At 42.8% G+C, this 21,087-nt stretch overlaps 1 protein-coding gene across 1 annotated transcript in view; it reads left to right on the top strand.

Annotated features, from left to right (window-relative positions):
• Positions 1-13,330, top strand: part of ATP10B (ATPase phospholipid transporting 10B (putative)) — a 115,511-nt gene extending 102,181 nt beyond the window's left edge. Inside the window, exons 21-22 of the mRNA XM_007171426.3 lie at positions 6,616-6,803; positions 12,871-13,330. Coding sequence (XP_007171488.2) covers positions 6,616-6,803; positions 12,871-13,330 — 648 coding nt within the window. The remainder of the gene's footprint in view (positions 1-6,615; positions 6,804-12,870) is intronic.
• The last annotated feature ends 7,757 nt before the right edge of the window (positions 13,331-21,087 follow it).

Genomic DNA, 21,087 nt, shown 5'->3' with positions numbered 1-21,087 from the left:
ACATCTCTGACAAAACTGATCCAGGGGAAGACAGGAAGAGAAGACCGCAAAAATACTACTAGGAATGAAAAAGACTGCAATTATGAATGTACAGCCATCTCTTAGTACCTGCAGGGGACTGGTTCTAGGACCTCCATGGATACCAAAACCCATGGATGCTCAAGTCCTTTAGATAAAATGGCATAGAATATTCAGCCCTCCGTATCTACAGATGCGAAACTTGCTTACACAAAGGTCCATGTAATCAATTTTTTAAATATTTTACTGAAAATTTAAAGCAAGTCAATAATTTCTTTAAATGGGGACTTCCCTGGTGGTGCAGTGGTTAAGAATCCGCCTGCCAATGCAGGGGACACAGGTTCAAGTCCGGGAAGATCCCACATGCTGCGGAGCAACTAAGCCTGTGCTCTGCAACAAGAGAAGCCACTGCAGTGAGAAGCCCACCCACAGCAACGAAGACCCAACGCAGCCAAATAAAAATAAAGACTTGGCTTTTTAAAATTATTTTTGGCTGCATTGAGTCTTCTGCTGCGTGTGGGCTTTCTCTAGTTGCGGCGAGCAGGGGCCACTCCTCACCACGGTGCACGGGCCTCTCATTGCGGCAGCCTCTCCTGTTGCAGAGCACAGGCTCTAGGTGTGCCGGCTTCAGTAGTTGTGGCACTTGGGCTCAGCAGCCGTGGCTCACGGGCTTAGTTGCTCTGTGGCATGCGGTATCCTCCCAGACCAGGGCTCGAACCCGTGTCCCCTTTATTGGCAGGCAGATTCTCAACCACTGCATCACCAGGGAAGTCCCAAGACTTGACCTTTTAAAAATAATAATAAAAATAATAATTCCTTTAAATGTAAAATTTACCAAAACAATCAAAATCATTCAGCAAACATGAATAAACCAATCACTATTACAGAAATTGAATTGGTAGCCCTGTTCCTAAAGACACCAAGCCAAAGGATTATAAAGGTCAGTTTGACCAAACTTATAAGGGACAGATAATTCCTATCTCATACCCATTGTTTCATGGATTCAAAAAAATAGAAAATATAGGCAATTCAATGTTCATGGCTAAAATAATTAATTGATACGAAAATGAGCATGGATTGTTCAAGAAAACAAAATTACAGACCAATCTGTTCAATGAATATAAATGTAAAAAATTCTAAATAAAATATTGCCACACTAACTCAGTAGCACGTTAAACATAATAAAGCCCAACCAAGGAACTTTCATATTCTGTTGGTAAACTATAAACTGATACCACCATTCTAGAGAGCAATTTGAAAATAGCTAGAGGAGTTTAAGTACTCATTATATGCTATGACACAATTCCACTTCTAAATATGCACCCTGGGCCATCCTTTTGCACATGTATATACATAGACATGTACAAGAATGCTTGTTTCTTCATTGTTCTTAATAGCAAAAAAAAAAAATCGGAAACAGCTTAAATGTTCATTAACAGGAAAATAAATAGTGGCATATTCATACACTAGAACAGTTAAAATGAATAAATTAGAATGGCATTTATCAACAAAAATAGAGGTCCAAAGCATAATTCAGAGGGATACTTATAAAATTAAAACGCATCCATTGACATGGATACATAAACATGTATATATAAAATACACAGAAGAATGATGAACACTGAGTTTATTTTCAAGATTAACGAGAAGGCATTTGCAAGGGATACATGGGTGCTTGAATTGTATCTGTAAGGCTTAATCTTTTAATAAAATCTGAGGCAAATATGTGTAGAGGAAGAAGAAAAAATTTTCCCTCTACCCTTCTAGGTTCTCAGCTTAGATACTCCTGTAATAAAAGACAGATTAATGGGAGAAAAACAAACAAGTTTAACAAATACTTCCTATACACATGGGAGAGGCCAGGAAACTGAGTAACTTTCTGAAATGGCCCTGGCTACCACCTTAAATACCATCTCTAGCTAAAGACAAAAGAAGTTTTGAGGCTAGGGGAGGCCAGATATTGGAGTTGATAAAGATTTCCTAGAAATGTAGAATTGTCCTTTTCTTCCAGGTACAGGGAGGGAGACACCCTTACAAATGGAGATTTCCCTTATAACTAACTGTAAATGTCTCTTACAAAAAGATAACTTCTTTTCAGTTTCCAGAGCTCCTCCTCTGTCTGCTGTTTCTTAAAAATAACCAGCTCAAGATAATCCTTATGCCAGAGACTTACTTTGGGGTGATATATTCTGCTCCCTTTTATATAGCATAAGGTTAAAATTGATAAAGCTGGATGTCAAGTATATGAGATTTGTTGACTATGTGCTTGAAATATTTCTCAATAATTTAATTACTTTTTTTTTAACACCAGCACAAGATATTTCCCAAGAGGATCTCTGCTCTCCATGACCCTCTTAACCATTAGGTATCTTATTAACCTTTCAAAATTGACCTGTAAATAATCAGGCCTCAACATGTAATATATTAAATGGGTAATGACTGGTCGTTTGGCCCTCTTTCTCAGAGCACTGCATTCATCTGCTTTAAAAGACAGAACCTGTTCCTTTCACTCACCATTCAGCACTATTAATCCACTTAATGCATCTCTAGACCAGGTATCCTGGTAGTTACTGGTGATTTCTGTTGCTCTTGGGAAAGGAATTAGTTAGCTACTAGAATCATTATGAAAAAAGTGTTTCCCTTTTTAAAGTGCTTGAAGCAGAGGGAGAATGTCTTTCTTCCCTGGGTAGAAATCTAACATGAATTTTAATAGCTGTGTCAGCTTTCACAGTCCCCACCAAAGTGATTTAAAAAGTTAGCCAACTGCTTTCTTTTTCAGGAACAGGGGCTAGGATATTCAAACCACCTCTTCCACTGAAAACAAATTAATGTGTGTGTGTGTGTGTGTGTGTGTGTGTGTGTGTGTGTGTATTTATTTATTTATTTATTTTTTATACATATATAAACATATATATATGTATACACACATATAATATATATATATATACACACACGTATATATGTATACATATGCTAACGGTATGAAAAAGATGACAGGATAGTTAAAGACCAAAGCCTCTGGGAAAGTAGGTTTGTAGAGAAGCAAGCTGAGCCAAAGCCTCTGTTTTCTTCAAAGCGTTTGCAACCCTGCCCAAAATGAACTTTTTGGCAGACTTCATTGAGCGTAAAGTTCAGAAATTAAAACCCAGGCTGCTAAAGTGGGAGTCTAATGAGAGATCACATTAAATTAGGACCCCAAAGGCTCTAGCTTCAGAGTAGAAGGTATACCCAGAAGTGGACCTACCTGCACTCCCCTCCCCAGCAGGGACTGTAGGGATTGTTCCCACTGTGCTGAAGAGACCAGGGAGAATCAGTAAAAAGGACTTATCCTGGGAAATGGACCATGGGCTGGCCTCACACAGATTTGCAGCCCAGATTCTTTGTACCACCTGGGTGAGCCAAATTTTGACCTATGAATTCAGTTTAAAGTAACTGACAGTGCCCAAGGATATTACAAAATACACAAACCCTCTCCAGGGAAAGTTTTCCTAAGCCTAAAAGTAAGTATCCCCACTAATTTTCCAAGGCCGAGAAGCATCACATATTCAAAAATAAGGAAGCTCATTATCATACTAAGTGAAGTAAGCCAGACAGAGAAAGACAAATATATGATATCACTTATATCATAATTTTTTTTAAAGATACAAATGGACTTATTTACAAAACAGAAATAGACCCACAGACATAGAAAACAAACTTATGGTTACCAAAGTGGAAGGGGGTGGGGGAGGGGGAGGGATAAAGTGGGGAATTAACATACACACACAACTATATACAAAATAGATAACCAACAAGGACCTACTGTATAGCACAGGCAACTATACTCAATATTTTGTAATAACCTATAAGGGAAAAGAATCTGAAAAAGAATATATATATATATATATATATATATATATATATATATATATATATATATATATATATATAAATAAAAGTGAATCACTGCAACTATACTTCAATTCAAATATATATAATAATAAACAGTAGACTTTAAGATTTTTGCACTATATAACAACAGATCACATTAAGAAATTTCAATAACTCTCAAATTAGTAAGAAAAATAAAATTTTCAAAAACACACAAAAAAATAATGAAGCTTAAAATGAAACAAGAACTCATTAATGAGGATCACAAGCACAAACATCAGTAACAAATATCTCAGGTATTGGAATTATCAGATATAAATCAGAAAAGGTTTGTTTGCTATGTTTAAAGAAGATTAAGCTTTAAAATATCTGCAAGAATTGGAAAACCATGCAAAGAAACCTAGAAGATGTGAAAAAAGACCAAATAAAACATTTAGAAATTAAAAAATACTATAACTGTAATTTAAGTTTCAATGGCTGGATTAACAGCAGATTAGGCACAGCTGAGGGGAGAATTAGTGAACTGGTCAAATTATCCAGGATATAAAACAAAAGTAAAATAATGAAAATTATGGAACAGATATTGAGATATATAGAAGATATGGTGGTATCTTAAAAGATCTAACATACATTTGATTAGAGTCTCAGAAGGAAAGGAGGAGAAAATGAGACAGAGGCAATATTTGAAAAGATAGTGACTTGAGAATTTTGCAAAAGTAATGAAAGACATCAATCCATGAATTCAAGAAGATCAGCAAAACCCAAGCAAGATAAATTTTTTTAAAATCCACACTTATAAGAAAACTATAGAACACTGAAGACGAAGTAAAAATCATAAAAGCAGCCACATTATAAGAGATTTCCTTCCAAGGAATAACAGATAAAGAGTTGCTAACTTCTCAATAGCAACAACAGAAGCCAGAAGATAGTGAAATGCTAGCTTAAATATACTAAAAGAAAAACTTCCCAACAAGATCAAAAATAGCTTTTAAGAATGAGAATGAAATAATGGATCAGAGAATGCATCACCAGCAGACTTTCACGAAAGGAAATTCTAAAGGATGTACAGCCATCCCTCAGTATCCACAGGGGATTGGTTCCAGGACCCAATGCAAATACCAAAATCTGTGGATGCTCAAGTCCCATAATCAGTCCTCCATATCTGTGGATTCAACCAACCACAGATCAGGTAATACTGTAGTATTTGTTGAGAAAAATCCACATGTAAGTGGACCCGCACAGTTCAAACCCATGTTGTCCAAAGGTCAACTCTATTTAAAGTATAAGGAAAGACACCCCAATGTTCATTGCAGCACAGTTTACAATAGCCAAGACATGGAAGCACCCTAAATGTCCATCGACAGAGGAATGGATAAAGAAGATGTGGTACATATATACAATGGAATATTACTCAGCCATTAAAAAGAATGAAATAATGCCATTTGCAACAACATGGACGGACCTGGAGATTATCATACTAAGTGAAGTAAGTCAGAGAAAGATGAATATCATATGCTATCACTTCTATGCAGAATCTTTAAAAATGATACAAATGAACTTATTTACAAAACAGAAACACTCACAGACTTAGAGAACAAACTTATGGTTACCAGGGGGAAAGGAGGGTGGGAGGGATAGATTGGGAGATTGAGATTGACATGTACACACTACTATATTTAAAATAGATAACCAACAAGGACCTACTGTATATAGCACAGGGAACTCTGCTCAATATTCTGTAGTAACCTAAATGGGAAAAGAATTTGAAAAAGAAGAGATACTTGTATATGTATAACTGAATCACTTTGCTGTACACCTGAAACTAACACATTGTTAATCAACTACACTCTAATATAAAATTTTTTTAAAAAGTATAAGGAAAGAAAGCTCAGATGGAAAGTCCAAAATGCAAGAGGGAATGAAGGCATAGAAAGTGTCAAACATGTAAGTAAATCTTAACGAATATTGACCATATTAAACTGTAATAATGACTTATGTGATTTAAAAAGATGATAGAATTTAAATACACAGTAGCAATGAGATATGAATCAGGAGGGAGGTAAACAAAGTTAATGTATTCTAAAGTTAATGTATTCAGGAGGAGGGAAACATAGAAACTTTATACCACAGTAAGTTAAAACTGCTTATTAGCATTTATTGAGTAATCACTAAGGAATGGAAATGAAATATATAACTTTCAAACTAGTAGATGGGGAAATGAAATTATATGGAATTGTCAGTAGTTTAAAAGAGGACAAGAATTGGAAGGAAAGCAGCATAAAACAGGCAGGGCAAAATGAGATCAGACTACAGAAGACTGCACTGCTTCGGAAATGAATAACTGACAGCCACATGTGGAAAAAATGAATTCATCACACAAACATAATACTGAGGAAAAAAGACAAAAGTCACACCAAATACGATTAACTTTTAAAAACAGACTATTAAGGGAGAAACATAGGTAGTAAAACTAAAGAATATCATGAAAATTATCACCAAAGTCAAGGTGATTTAGGGGTTTCCAGGGTATGTGTGTTCAAATTCTGGGTGGTAGCAACATAGGTGTTTACTTTATCATAAGCCATTAAATGGTACACTTTTTAAAATTGTTTATAGGTATGTGGCATTTCCAAAAAAAGAAGTTTAAAACAAGTTAAAGTAGCCTGACTGCATTCCCCTCTAATCTAAGCTATCCCTTCAACAGTGTTTACTTCTTTCCTTCCACAGACCATCATCCACGGGCTTGTTCTCGCAGGCAGCTTCCTGATGTACTTTGTGGTATCCCTAGTGTACAACGCCACCTGCGTCATCTGCAACAGTCCCATCAACCCCTACAGGGTGATGGAAGGCCAGCTCTCGGACCCCACTTTCTACCTCGTCTGCTTCCTCACACCGGTCGTGGCTCTTCTCCCAAGGTTTGAACAGGGGGTGCTATTTTCTTCCTAGAACTACCACTCTCCCCTCAGTCAGCCATTTTCATAGCCCAAGAGTCAGGAGTTTGACTCCAGCTGGGATGCTTGAGGCTATTGTTTCAAAGACAGGGAGCTAGGACAGAAAGAATAATGAACTTGGAGGCAAATAGCACGGACTCTGGTCCCAGCTCAGCCACAGAGCAGCAAAGTCACCAAATCTGGCACAACCTCTGTTATAACATCTATAAAATGAGAATACTAATTCCTACGCTCCTGCCCTACAAACTTTGTTGTGTAAAAAGAATCATTCTGAAAAGCTCTATAGTCCTTTATTCCTTAGCCCAGGAGTCTCACTCTCAAATGCCTACAGGGACAGGTAAGCAACAACAGCAAACCAGGTGAAGTACAGACATTAGGAGAAGGAACTTCTAAGCTTCAGCCTATCACTGCCACAAGGACAGACCAAGACTAGCATTTCAGAGCTTTAGATTTTTCCCAGAAATTCAAATTTTGCATGAAATAGCCAACTTTTTAATACTACTCAAATTTGTTAAAACACACACACGCCCTGTATTTGCCAAATAAATCATTCATGCAGAGGGACTACTTCTAACATTTCCAGCCTAAATCCTCTACATTCGCCTTTTCCCGAAAAATAGCAACAGCAACAACAACGCCTGGCGTGTCCTTAGAATTTACTCTTGACACATGCTTTTCTATCTAGCTCCTCATTTGCCTTTTGCAAATTCACCTAGAAATCAGGCAAAGCTGTGGTTGTAGTCCTACTTGCTCATGGAACAGCTTAAGTCCTATAAGGCACCAGAATGTGTCCTCCAGCCCACCACAAGTCACAGTGGGAGCTGAGTTCTCCCAACTCGGAGGCCAGTATTCTGTTCTCCATCCCACGCTCTCTAGTCAGAGCATTCGGTGAACTTAATGATGCTGTACCCAGAGGCAAGACTTAGCCTCTCTCCATCCTTAGGATCTCGTCTGCTCTGAACATTGAAATTCAGCTACTTTTATCATTATAAGCCACAGTCAAGAAGCCATTGCAACATTGTGTAGAACTTTTTCTAATCCAAAATTAGGCAGAGAGCCATTAGCATGCTTTGCTTCCTTTAATAAGTTTGGCAGCTTGCTTAACCTAGTTTGGGCTCCATTTCTTCTTCCTAAGCCACCTCAGAACCTTGACACCTGATGCAGGGTTTAGAGGCTGAAGATACCAACATGACAAACACTATTGTGAACTCAGCAAACGGCTGAGTATGCACTGTGGACGCAGCCTCCCTGCTTGGCCCCTGCTGGCCTCTACAGCCTTCGCCCCCTGCTCCCAAAGCTCAAACTTTGGGCTGCACATCACCAAGCTTCTTGGACTTCCCTAAAGGCTCCCTGCCCTCTCCCCTTCCTGCCTGTGTTCATGCTGTCCCTTCTATTCAAAATGCCCTTCATTACCAGACCTCCTCACCCTTTGACATCATTTCAGGCATGAGCAATTCCAGAACCCTTGCATGACTGACTTCACCTCCCTCCCTCAGGCTGAAACAGATCCCCCTCGCTCATGTGTTCCCATGACCTGGGTCTATCTGTCATTACTACCTTTAGCCCACATTATCTGTTTTATCTGTTTGTCTTGGTCTGACCATTAACTCCTGGAAGGAAGGTATCTCCTTATCATTATATAACCCACAGTTAGCAGAGTTCTTGTCACGTAGGCTGCCCTCAGAGATAAATGAGAAAAAGATGCTAAAGAAACAGAAAGATGAATAAAACAGAACTCTTGCTCTCAAGAAGTCTACAACCCAGTGGACAATTCAGACGGAAGTTTGATCGTAACACAGGTGAAAGTAACTAGTATTAAAAGAGGGCCCTGGGACTGAAGAGTGGGAAGCAATTAAGCACAAGCCTCAGAGGACATTATTTCCCACCCACCCCCTTTCTCAGCCCAACCCCTTGGGAGACGGAGCCTGGGAGAGACCATGAAGGTCCTGCCCTCATTGGAAAAGGGCATCAAATATGTGGGTTAAATATTTTTGTCCACACTTTTTGGGGTTAAACACGGTTATGATCACCTCTGACCAAGGACTGACCTCCTCTGTTCTGTGTCTTATTTGGGGTATGGAAAGAGCAAATCATCAGCGGAGGATTCTTGTCCTACCCTTGGCTAGAAGACACATGTGGAGCCAGAGGCCACCAGCTTGATGAGGGTTGTTGAAAAGTATGAACGTTCTTGGAAAAGACAAACACTCAACATTACAGCTTGTTAAACAAATGAGGGACAACTTAACTTAGGGAAAAGTCAGCAAATATTTTCTTGCCAGTTACCATAGTGTGTAAGTTAAATCTCTGCTTATTCTATATTATCATCATAAACTTGAATTCCTGTTTAATTCTGTTGCCTAAGAAAGGCAAAGAGATTTCCTTTGACAGAGAAAGGATTATTTTAATAGCTCCAAGGACTGTTGACTTGTAACCTTAGAACAATTAATTTTTGTTACAGAAGTCTACATGATAGAATGTTTGCTATAGAAAACTCTATTTGTTCACTTAAAGATGTAAGCTGTACTTATAATAAGATTGATTTCACTCACCAAGCTTGTGATAATTAGCCACTAACTGTGACCTCACTTATCTCGGTCTAATTACTTCAACCAGTATAAAGGAACTATATGGATTCTCTTAAACTAAGAGAAAGTAAGTTTCTTTTGTTTTATCTCTTAAATAACTAACACACAAACTTTAAAACACAATGCATCATGGTAATTCGCTACAATAGAGCCCTTGGACACTCTTCATTTAGCTTCAGTAACACAGAACTCTCTTGCTTTTTCTCCTACTTCTTTGTTTCCTTTGCTGGTTTATGTCTTTGACATGCTGTATTGTCAAGCCTTTGTCCTAGGTTCTTTTGTCTGTCTTCTCACTTTAATTCTTTCCATAAACATAGCAACCACTATTGTGAAGTTAAATATCATTTTTCACAAATGAATCTCTAATATAAACACCCATCCCAGATCTTTCTCCGGAATCCCAGATACATCTTTCTAGCTACCTATACCTCACCAGCACGGGGCCTGCTACGTCTGAGAAAAGTGGGAGACATCTATAATTTAATTCACTATCTACCTTCTGTCACCACCACCATCCCAGAAACCTGGCTCTCTTCCCGAGTTCCTTTCATCCACTGTGACCCACTTAGGATCAAGGCAGGCCCATGAGACTTACCCTTGATACCACCCACCACCACATGCCCCTCCCTCGCCCATCACCAAGACCCGACAATTTTATCTGCTAACCTATTTCTCAGTAGGCATTTCCATCTGCTATTTCCATTTCTACAGCCACCACCATGGATAGGTTGTAAGACTTTCATTCCGAATTACTTCAATAGTCTCCTATTGGGTTTTACTCTAATCCATTATCATTGTGTCAAAGTGTAATCGTGTCATGTTCATAACTTTCCAAGGCCTTCCCAAGGCCTTTACAATAATGCACAAAACCCAAAACATTCCCCATGGTCCTTGCCTGCTCTGACCCTGCCAACCCCTCTGTGTCCTATTCCCTCACTCTCCACACTGCAGCCACTGAGCCCAGGATTTGGTTCTCACCCCCTCTTTGCCTGGCTTCCTCCTATGCGTCCCTCAGTCCTCACCTTTAATGTCTCCTCCTCAAGGAAGGTCTCTTGCACCAGATCACGTGTTTGACACTCTCACTGCTCCTTCGGCTTCTAACTCACTCTGTTCCTGTGCTTCCTGACAGCAAGATTCCTGTCAGTCTGGTTCCCAGCTTAATAATCCCTTGGGGCTTGGCCCATTGTAGGAACTTGACAGGTATTTGTTCACTAAATGGACAGAGAGGGAAGTTGGTAGCTTGGGGGAATGTTTAAACTGAGAAAATTCCAGTTTCCCGCAAGAAGTTGAGTCTTTCCTGAAACACATATGTATGGCCACCTGCACTGCCTCCCTGGGTGAGATGAGAAAGAATGGGGAAAAGTTTCTGATTCCGTAGGATCTACTGTGGTCTTCAGAGACCCCTGCTCACTTTGAGATCATCCTGAACCTTTTAGACATAATAGAAGGATGGGAGCCTCTCTGCTTATAAGGCTTTAGAAATAAAAAAAAAAAAAAACATTTAAGGATTATTTTTGGAAAAGACCTTAGATGGCCTCTGGACCAACTGGATTACGTTTTAGATAAACTGACACCCAGAGAGGGCGTATGAGCTGCCCAGCATCACAAGATGGTATATGCTTCTCCATAGATCACATAGTTTTAGTTACCTTCTTACCTAAACTTGGAACAGGAAAATATTCTAGGCACATATAGAGACCCCTGATTCCAGAGTCCACTACAGGCTACAGGAAGCTTGGCAGGGGAAAGGAACCTTGAGTTAACCATCAGGGAGATCTACCAACTTCTCGGGAGACCTTAGGAAACCCATCTCATCACTTGGGACCTCAGTATCTTCATCTGGAAAATAGTGATAATACACTGATGCTGTGAAGCTAGCATAGCCTGTGGATTCAAGAAAAGAACGTACTGGGAAACTACTTTAAAATTATTAAGTCCCACAAAGAGTTGACATTCCAAAGCAAGTAAATTTGTCTAAATTAGAACAGCTCAGAAATAGAATGGACTGCCTCATGCATGGTAGATGAGAGAAAAGCCTCAGAATCCAGAGCACTTGGTCTTGACCACAGCTTGACCACTGTGTGGCTCTGGACAAATCATTCAATCTCTCAGTGCCTCAGTTTCCATGTCTGTACATAGCGGGAAACAAAAGTACCAACCGAATGGGATTTGGGGGAGAATAATATGAGTTAATAATATGTAAAGCACTTAGAATAGTCCTGGTACCTAACAAATGTTAGCTGTTATATTTTGTTGTTGAACTCCCCAGTACCAGAGGTGTACAGGCATAGATTTGATCCAACAGTCAAGAGAGTGGCAAAGATGATCTTTCCCGAATAAATGCTGGAGAGGGTGTGGAGAAAAGGGAACCCTCTTGCACTGTTGGTGGGAATGTAAATTGATACAGCCACTATGGAGAACAGTATGGAGCTTCCTTAAAAAACTAAAAATAGAACTACCATACGACCCAGCAATCTCACTATTGGGCATATACCCTGAGAAAACCATAATTCAAAAAGAGTCATGTACCACAATGTTCATTGCAGCTCTATTTACAATAGCCAGGACATGGAAGCAACCTAAGTGTCCGTCGACAGATGAGTGGATAAAGAAGATGTGGCACATATATACAATGGAATATTACTCAGCCATAAAAAGAAACGAAATTGAGTTATTTGTAGTGAGGTGGATGGACCTAGAGTCTGTCATACAGAGTAAAGTCAGTCAGAAAGAGAAAAACAAATACTGTATGCTAACACATATATATGGAATCTAAAAAATAAAGGTTCTGAAGAACCTAGGGGCAGGACAGGAATAAAGACGCAGACGTAGAGAATGGACTTGAGGACACGAGGAGGGGGAAGGGAAAGCTGGGACGAAGTGAGAGAGTGGCATGGACATAAATACACTACCAAATGTAAAACAGATAGCTAGTGGGACACTGCCACATAGCACAGGGAGGTCAGTTCGGTACTTTGTGTCCGCCAAGAGGGGTGGGATAGGGAGGGTGGGAGGGAGACACAAGAGGGAGGAGATATGGGGATATATGTAAAAATATAGCTGATTCACTTTGTCATACAGCAGAAACTAACACACCATTGTAAAGCAATTATACTCCAATAAATATGTTAAAAATAAATGAAAAATTAAAAAAAATTCTTTTCAAAGTGCCATCATACGAACTAAGAGGTGGTACAAGCATTTATGAGAAGGAAGTTCAGTCAAAAAAGGCTTCCCCAAGGGAGTACCCCATGATTCATGCAGTCATTAAAGGCCAATACATGGTAACCTTTTCTTTATAATAACTAACATTAAATTACCATTGTTTGAAAAAAAAAAAGATGATCTTTCCCTGGGCAGGGAGTTGGATTCTAAGGACCCTTTCAATGCTGAAATTCAAGAAGTCAGAAGTCAGAAAATATCTTTATTCTATTATTTCCCACCAGGTACTTTTTCCTGGCTCTCCAAGGGACATACGGGAAGTCTCTGATCTTAAAAGCTCAGAAAATTGACAAACTCCCCATGGACAAAAGAGAGCTGGAAATCCAGAGTTGGAGAAGCCGACAGAGGCCTGCCACTGTCCCTGGAGAGGCCCAGCCCACCCACCGTCCAGGGCCACCTGCCCCAGAACAGAGCTTCAGAGCCAGCACCCCAAAGAGCTCGAGCCCTGTGGAGTGCAAGTCCAAGGAGGACTGGGTGCTGCCCGGAGAGAGATGCAGCGGGGACCACATAAGGGATGACCCGTGCTCACGGGACTCCTGGGCTCAGTTCTCATCTGGGGAGCACCTTCTCCTGGAGCTTAGTAGGATGACGGCGTCCGGAGCCTACTCAAGTGGACAGACGAACTCGAACCGGCCCTTCAGCCAGGGCAGCCATCGCCGATCCCAGAGTTCACTGACAATATGAGGGGCCTGCAGAGATCTGCACAAACTCAGAGGAGGCCGCTAATCACTGGCTTAATTAACCACGACTCTTCCTCTTCATGAAGGGAAGAATGTGGCCGTCTTATCCTCTTCTCCCCACCAGGCTTGACTTCCTTAGAGGAAGTGCTGGCCCCAAGGGGTCTGACAAAAAAGGACTGGAAACCAGTCGACCTCTAGTTTTCTCCTGCTGCCAGGCAGCACTTCTTGCAAAAGGTTTTTTATAAGGAGGCTATATTTCTATTGCATTGAGGTTTTTTTTCATTGTTTAACCCAGAGACATTCTTTGACCCTCTCGATAAGTACAGCCTACAACCCAATGCAACTGGGCCATCAGTTTCCCAGATGCCAAGAAGTGTAGCAAGCCAGCCAATATCTCAAGATCTGGAAGTTTCTGGGATTGGCAAACCATCACGTCACCCCCCAGCGTCAAGAGTTCAAGTTTCAGAAGAGCCTCATACACACAAGTGCCTCATCTCAAGTGTATTGCAGGGATGGTCGTGTCGGGGTTAACAACCCTTCCCTTCTCAGAGTTGGGTCTGCTCTAAACCAAAGAAAATCACGTCTAAAGATTAAAATCAGATTTGAACTCAGAGCCACAGACACTTCTGAGGGTCATAAGGCCACAGCTAGTGTAAGAGGCAGAAAGAACATAAGCATGTGAAAGCGAACGGACATAAGCCCGTGAAGCAGAAACTCCACGCTTCAGCTAATAGGCTACATGTCCCACAGTCTGGGGAATCTACCAAGAGGGCGTGGGCAGCACTCTTCTTTTAAAGATATTTACTTTATTTATTTTTAAATAAAAGTACAAATATGCCCCACTGTTCAAAAGCTTGCCTTAAGCCATTTCACTTTTACCAAAGACCTACATTGGTACCTGTTGTTGCTAACTGAAAGAAATCCAAAGAGTTGAATTTCTTTCTGCTTTTACCCCAAAAAAAAGGTGAAAAGTGAAAATAGCGCTCAGCATTTATTTTGCAGCCAGCGGTTACAGAGCACTGAGCACTGAGTGGCACCCACCCAACTCCTTCCCCAGGCACTGCACTCAGCATCTCAGAACCAAACCGCCACAGCTTTGAACTGGGTCTAAGCAGCTGTGCTTTACCTGGATTTATCCAGATATTTTGTGCATCCATTAGCAAGATGTGTCCTAAGGTAATTGCTTCTTTGTTTACGCCATTTCAGCTTACGAAAATTTTCATAGTAACGCTCTACTTTCAGATAGCAGGGGAAACCTGTACCCATCCCTCATTCAACTCTCAGAAAAGGAAAACTCTTAAGATCAGACCTTTACACAGCTGCACCCAGAATAGACGACCCGCGTGACAGAGCAACTCTGAGCCCAAACAACAACATCTGAAAGAGTAGGACCAGTGTCAAACCCCATTGATTAAGCTTATCCCAGAATATCACAGGCTTCAGCTGAATTAGGGAGAGCCAGAGGAAGTCTCACTTCACAGGGAAAAGAAGGATTTCGTAGACTTCTTATCCCTAGAGGTCGTAAATGCCAAAAATGCAAAAGAGCTCAAAACAGTGTTGGAATAAAAGAATGGATGATAGGATTCTAATACACTGTCAAGAGAAGTGAGGTCTACCATGGGCAAGGATAGCCTGTTTTAAGGTGAGCCAAGGAGGACTACTGAACCCTCCCGCCTTAAGGTGGTGCCTATATATGTCAGGCAAGAAGTACAAGGGTGGGAACAAGTGTGGCAAGTTACAGCCACCCCGTGAATTGACTTATCACTTGAGTAACTTCTCAGCAGAAGTGCCCAAAAAGAGCTCAACAATCAAGCTGGCACATGGCAGACTGAGCTGGTCCTCTGACCATCCTGCTGGCAAACCTTAACTGGAAGGGCCATTTGGGACATCATCCTAGAGTCAATGTACTGGATCTCTTTCACTGACTTTGCCACATAATGATGCCAGCACTGACCAGCTGGTGGGTCTTCGGGGGAATCCTTCATGAGGATTGCTAGAGGAGGAGCAGGTAAACACATCAGGCAAAGCAGTAATGATATAAATTGTCCCAAAAGAGGGGACTGAGCCAAAGCTTGGATCTCAGGGTCCTTCCTTTCCCCCGTATGATTCCTGCTCACTCCTGAAAGCCAGATGAGACAGGTAGGATGTTTCAGAAAAGAACAGAGTCGTGGGAAGAACACTGGCCTCAGGAGATGGGGGTGGGAGTCTTTTCTCTGCCCCATATTCTCTAGGAGCTAGGAGCACTGACCTAGCATGCTTCACCTGTAAACTAGGTTAGAACTGCCCTACCTCCCAGGCTTCGCAAAAAGATCAAGTCCAAATTATACAGGGTTGTTAAAACCCTTTGAAAGCTGTAACACCCTTGATAATAACACAGGGATTTTTATTCCAGAGCTAAGAGGAAGCGAGGTCATGGGAAGTTGAGAAAATATCAGACCCCTGTACCTAAATGCCAAAGCACACCCAACATTCTCGTGCTGCTCTCTTTCTTGCATGACCAACCATCCCAGTGTGCCTGGGCTTTTCCCAGTTTTAGCACTGAAAGCCCCACATCCTGGGAAACTCCTTAGTCCTGGGCCAACCAGGCCAACTGGTCACCTACTCTTGCCCTTTTTTGTTAAAGCAAACCAACAGTGACCGTCCAAGTACCATCTTAGGGGAAAGGGTTATAACAACTATTTCTCTGCAATGTAATGCTAATGACCGTACTTAATACATTTTTATACGTTCATGACGTTTTGCAGATTGACTGGAAATGTACTGTCCTTTATTAGAAGGAAAAAATAAACATGGTTTTCCATTGTTGCCTGCAGTCTGAGTACTACTGTCCATCCATCCTTCTTTACATTCACTCATTTATTCATCTATTCATCCACCCGTCCGTCCATTTATCTATCCAATAAACTTGTTAAGCCCCTACTAGATGCCTGACAATGTGCTTGGGGCTGTGAGGGACTCGATCTCTTTCTAAAGAAGCCCATAGCCTTGTTGGACATAGGATATCAGGAACATCATTGATCCAACAAAGAGTGTGACAAAAACCTAAACGGCTGTAAGAATGAGAAGCAGCGCACATAGTCTCCTCTCTCTGAAACTGCAACCTGGATACTCTCCTCTTCCTGGAAACCAGACACCAACCTCAAACTCATATTGATTAGATGCCTCTTTTCATCCACTCATTCAGCAAATACCAAGTGAGTGCCTGCTGTGCACAGCACCGTGGAGGGCAGCAAGGATAAAAGCCCAGCTCCTGCCCTCAAGGGACTTGAAATCTAGAAGGGGAGACAGACAATATTCAAGGAAATCAATAAATGTGATGATCAGACACAATGAAAGGGAGCAAAAATGGAGAGGAAGGGAGGAGGGAGATTCAGAGAAGACCTCTCCAAGGAGGAGACGTTTCAGCTGAGACCCCAACCATGAAAACAAGACAGCAGGGAAGGACCATTCCAAACGGAGAGAATTAAGTATGAAGGCCCTGAAAAAGGAAGACTTTGGTATATTTAAAAGAAGAAGAAGAAGAAGGAGGAGAAGGAGAAGGAGGAAGGAGGAAGAAAGAAGGAACAAGGAAGAAAGAAGAATAAGAAGAAAGGAGGTCAGTGGGACTAGAATGCAATAAGCAAGAGGAAGTGCCCCATGATGACGTTAGTAGTAACGACTGTATTTGCTTCATGTGTGCTAGGCGCTGATCTAAGTTCCCATTATTATGTAAACCTCAACGCAACCCTTCAATGTAGGTACAGCAGTCCCCCTTATTCTAGGAGATTATGCGCCAAGACCCCCAGTAAATACCTGAAAGCACAGATAGTACCAAACCCTATATACACTATGTTTTTTCCTATACATACATACCTATGATAAAATTTATAAATTAGGCACAGTAAGAGAATATCCAAATTGCTGGCATTACTACTGTTGTGTTTGGGGGCCATTATTAAGTGAAGTAAGGGTGACTTGGACAGAAGACAAGACCCTCTGTCACTTGGTCCCTACCTGCCCCAGGACTGCAATACCAGGACCATCGATCTGATAACTGAGACTAGAGCGCTACTAAGTGAGTAATGGGGGTCGCATATACTGCTCGGATATGCTGGAGAAAGGGACGATTCATGTCCCAGGTGGGAAGGCACAAGATTTCATCAAACTACTCACAAAATCATGCAATTTAAAACTTACAAATTCTTTCTAGAATTTTCCATTTGGTATTTTTGGGCCATGGTTGACCACAGGTAACTGAAACTGTAGAAAGCAAAATCATGGATAAGGAGAGACTACTGTACTATTATTCTCCCCTATTTCAGTCAGCTTCAGCAACATAACAAACCACCCCCAAAATGATTCATGTACTCACAATGCTGTGAGTGGGCAATTTGGGCTGGATGGCTGGGATCTCCTTCCACGTGGCCTCACATCCTCAGTGACATCAGCCGGGCTTGTCACATGGCAGCAATGTCCTGAAAGAACAGAAGTTGCAAAGCCTCTTGACACCTAGGCTCAGAACTCACACATTATTGCCACCACATTCCTATGGAAGCAAGTCACAAGGCCAGCTCAGTTTCAGGGGCGTGGGAAAGTATACTCCACCTTTAGTGGGGGAAGTTGCAAAGAAATTTGAGATCCTATGTAATCTACCCCATCCCATTCACAGAGGGAGAAACTGAGGCAGAGAAATGTTCCATGAACATGGTACAGTAACACAATTAACAACTGGGGAGACGCCATTCCAATCCCAGGAGTCTGAAACCAGAGCCCATACTCTTAGCCACAGAGCTCCACAACTGTGAGATGGCACTGGAGGGGCAGGTAGGGACCAAGTGACAGAGAGTCTTGTCTTCTGGACATTCTCTTGAGAGACAAAGTAATGCAGTGCTTAGCAAGCCTGGACTCCATCCCCCCTCTGTCACAGACTGGCAATGTGACCCGGGGAGAGACCACACCATGTTCACCCAGACAGAAGCTTCAGTAAGTAAGAAAGATACCAGCACCTAAGGGGAATTTGTGCCTGCATGGCCCTAGAATAGCTCCCCTGAGCTGATCACCCAGCCAGAACTCTCCATTCTGCACAGAGAACCCCCAGAAGAAATCAATCACATAGGAGTGAATTCTTCCAGGTAACCAGCGAACAGGTCCCCAAGGCATCTGGGACCCGGGAATGGTTCCATGGACGAAGGAAGTGGGACTGTCATCGGGGCAGGCCCCCGAGCAGGCAGGCCTCGTGAGGGCACTAGGAGGAGACAGCGCCCAGCCCGGACTTCAGGCCGCCAGCAGCGAGGATTCGGGCATTTTCAGATGGGAGCCAGATTGGGAGCCTTTTTGTTCCAAGGTGTGCTGGTGCCACCTAGCATCTAGCATCGGCGGAGGAGCTGCCACACCTGAGGATTCCTCCTGCGGCTGGAGCAGGAATAACAAGGCGCAGGGGAAGCCGAGCCAGGAGTTGGAGGCCAGGTTTCAACTCTGGCCCTGCCCACAGTTTCTGCTGTGACTCTGGACAAATCCTTTCCCCGGGTTTCAACCTCAAACTGAGGTTCACTCAGATTCCCCAAACACTCAGGGTGGGAACTGGCCTGGTTCTAACATTCTGTGATTCTAAAAGCTATTTTGGGGAGGCTGGTTACAGTGGGGGAAGGACCTCTGGTAAATCAATGTACTGTTCGCGCAGCTGTTTGATTCTTGCGCGTGCGCATGCGCACACCACACACACGAAAGATCCCATAAGGGAGGGAGCCAGTGGTCTTGTTCTCTGATGTGTTCCCAGTGCCCTGCACATGTCAGAGCTCAGCAATATGGTGACCCTTGCTGTCGAAGAAAATCATAGATGGAGGCTGGTTTCAGAGAGAGTAGAGAAGGCAGGAGGGCAGCAACCCTATTTGGGAAGATAATGCACCCGGGGAGGCGCCACGTTGCCTTTCTGAGATCAGTAGGTATTAAGGAATTGCAAACACCTCAGGAGCGGGCAGGGCAGCCGGCATTTCCAGCTGTCAGGAGGGAGCTGCAGCCAGGACGCTTCTCCCTCACACACTGTCAGCGTGCTCCAGGTGCGAAGGGGTGGACGAATAGGAAATTCACTCTCCTATAATCTCTGTCAATACCTCCACACCCCTCCGTAAACGTAGCTGCTTGCTGTGTAAATAAAACACCAAGACCAGCTCCAGTACCATGCACATCACCGCCCCTAAGCCCCTCCTCTGACCCCAAATTTAAACAGCCACCGTCTCTCCCCTGACTCCCAGGCTATCGAAGGAGCCAACCCCTCGCAGAGCAGGGCTGGAGGAAGGTAAGCTCAGGCACAACAAAGCCCCAGACCACCTGGGAGGCACAGTATCCTCAGAGCCTGTTCTCAGACCCCAGTGCATCCAAGGGAGGCTGCCTGACAGACACTTGACTGAACTTTGAGGAAAAGTGTTCTTTCTTCCGTGTCTTGAGCCCTTCCTACCCCAGCTCACCCATGTTCCCACAGGTTGAGGTGGGAGATATTCCTTAAGAGGCTGATTACAAAACTGAGATGAGAGATAAGTGGCTGTGCGCACGGTCACGCAGTAATTTGGAGCTAGAGCAGAGACTGGGATTGGGGTCTCCTGACACCCCCCCAAGGAGGACTCTTCAACCCTCTCATCAGCTAGAGATGAACTAGCAGTCCCTTCCAGCTCTGCTTGGACATTTAAAAATGAGAAGATTAACCCAAAAGGGTAAAATTTTAAAATATCAGGCCACACGGCAGGTGAGCCAGCATAGATCTGTTTGACTATGAAATTCATATCGCCCTGTTTGCAAAAGGGCAGCCTGGGGGGGTGAAGGATGGGGCTATACCAGTAAGAAGTCACCTCTCGGGGACTTTCCTGCTGCTGCAGTGGTTAAGAATCCACCTGCCAATGCAGGGGACACGGGTTCGAGCCCTGGTCCGGGAAGATCCCACATGCCACGGAGCAACTAAGCCCGTGCGCCACAGCTACTGAGCCTGTGCTCTAGAGCCCACGAGCCACAACTACTGAGCCTGCGTGCCACAACTACTGAAGCCTGCGTGCCTAGAGCCCATGCTCCACAACAAGAGAAGCCACCGCAATGAGAAGCCCGCGCACCGCAATGAAGTGTAGACCCCACTCGCCATAAGAGAAAGCCCACATGCAGCAATGAAGACCCAAAGCAGCCAAAAATTAATTAATTAATTAATTAATTTTTTTAAAAAAAGTCACCTTAGAGTTCTCTGGTCGGCAGAACAGAATTCTGAAGCTCCCCTAGCTGCTTCTTCTGAACCTCCAATCTTGCCTTTAAGACAACCCACCGTTCCCCCGCCACACACACACACACACACACACACACACACACACACACACACGAAAAAGCAGCATTTGTCCCTTTTACTGGATGCAAAAGACAAAAGTGTGAAGAGCAGCACACGTTTGCTTTCCCCATTTGTAACAGACTAGTATGTTGGACAGTGAGGGTTCTCTTTCAAGAAGGGAGTACAGAAACCCTGAGAGCTTAACGACTGCTAGGCTTCTAGCCAAGTCCTCCTCTTTTTAAGGAGCAAGGAACCAGAAAAGGCCCAAAGAGGGGATGTGAACTTGCTGGAAGTTGAGAGTCACCTCTGCTACCCTCAATTGCCCCAGGTGGCCAGAGGAGAGAGATTTAGAAGATCTGTTCCATGTTGAAAATGGAGGGGCTTCCCTGGTGGCACAGTGGTTAAGCATCCGCCTGCCAATGCAGGGGACACGGGTTCGAGCCCTGGTCCGGGAAGACCTCACATGCCGTGAAGCAACTAAG

The sequence above is a fragment of the Balaenoptera acutorostrata genome, chromosome 2, assembly GCF_949987535.1.
Source record: "Balaenoptera acutorostrata chromosome 2, mBalAcu1.1, whole genome shotgun sequence".
NCBI lineage: Eukaryota > Metazoa > Chordata > Mammalia > Artiodactyla > Balaenopteridae > Balaenoptera > Balaenoptera acutorostrata.
This window is presented reverse-complemented; position numbering and strand designations above follow the sequence as displayed.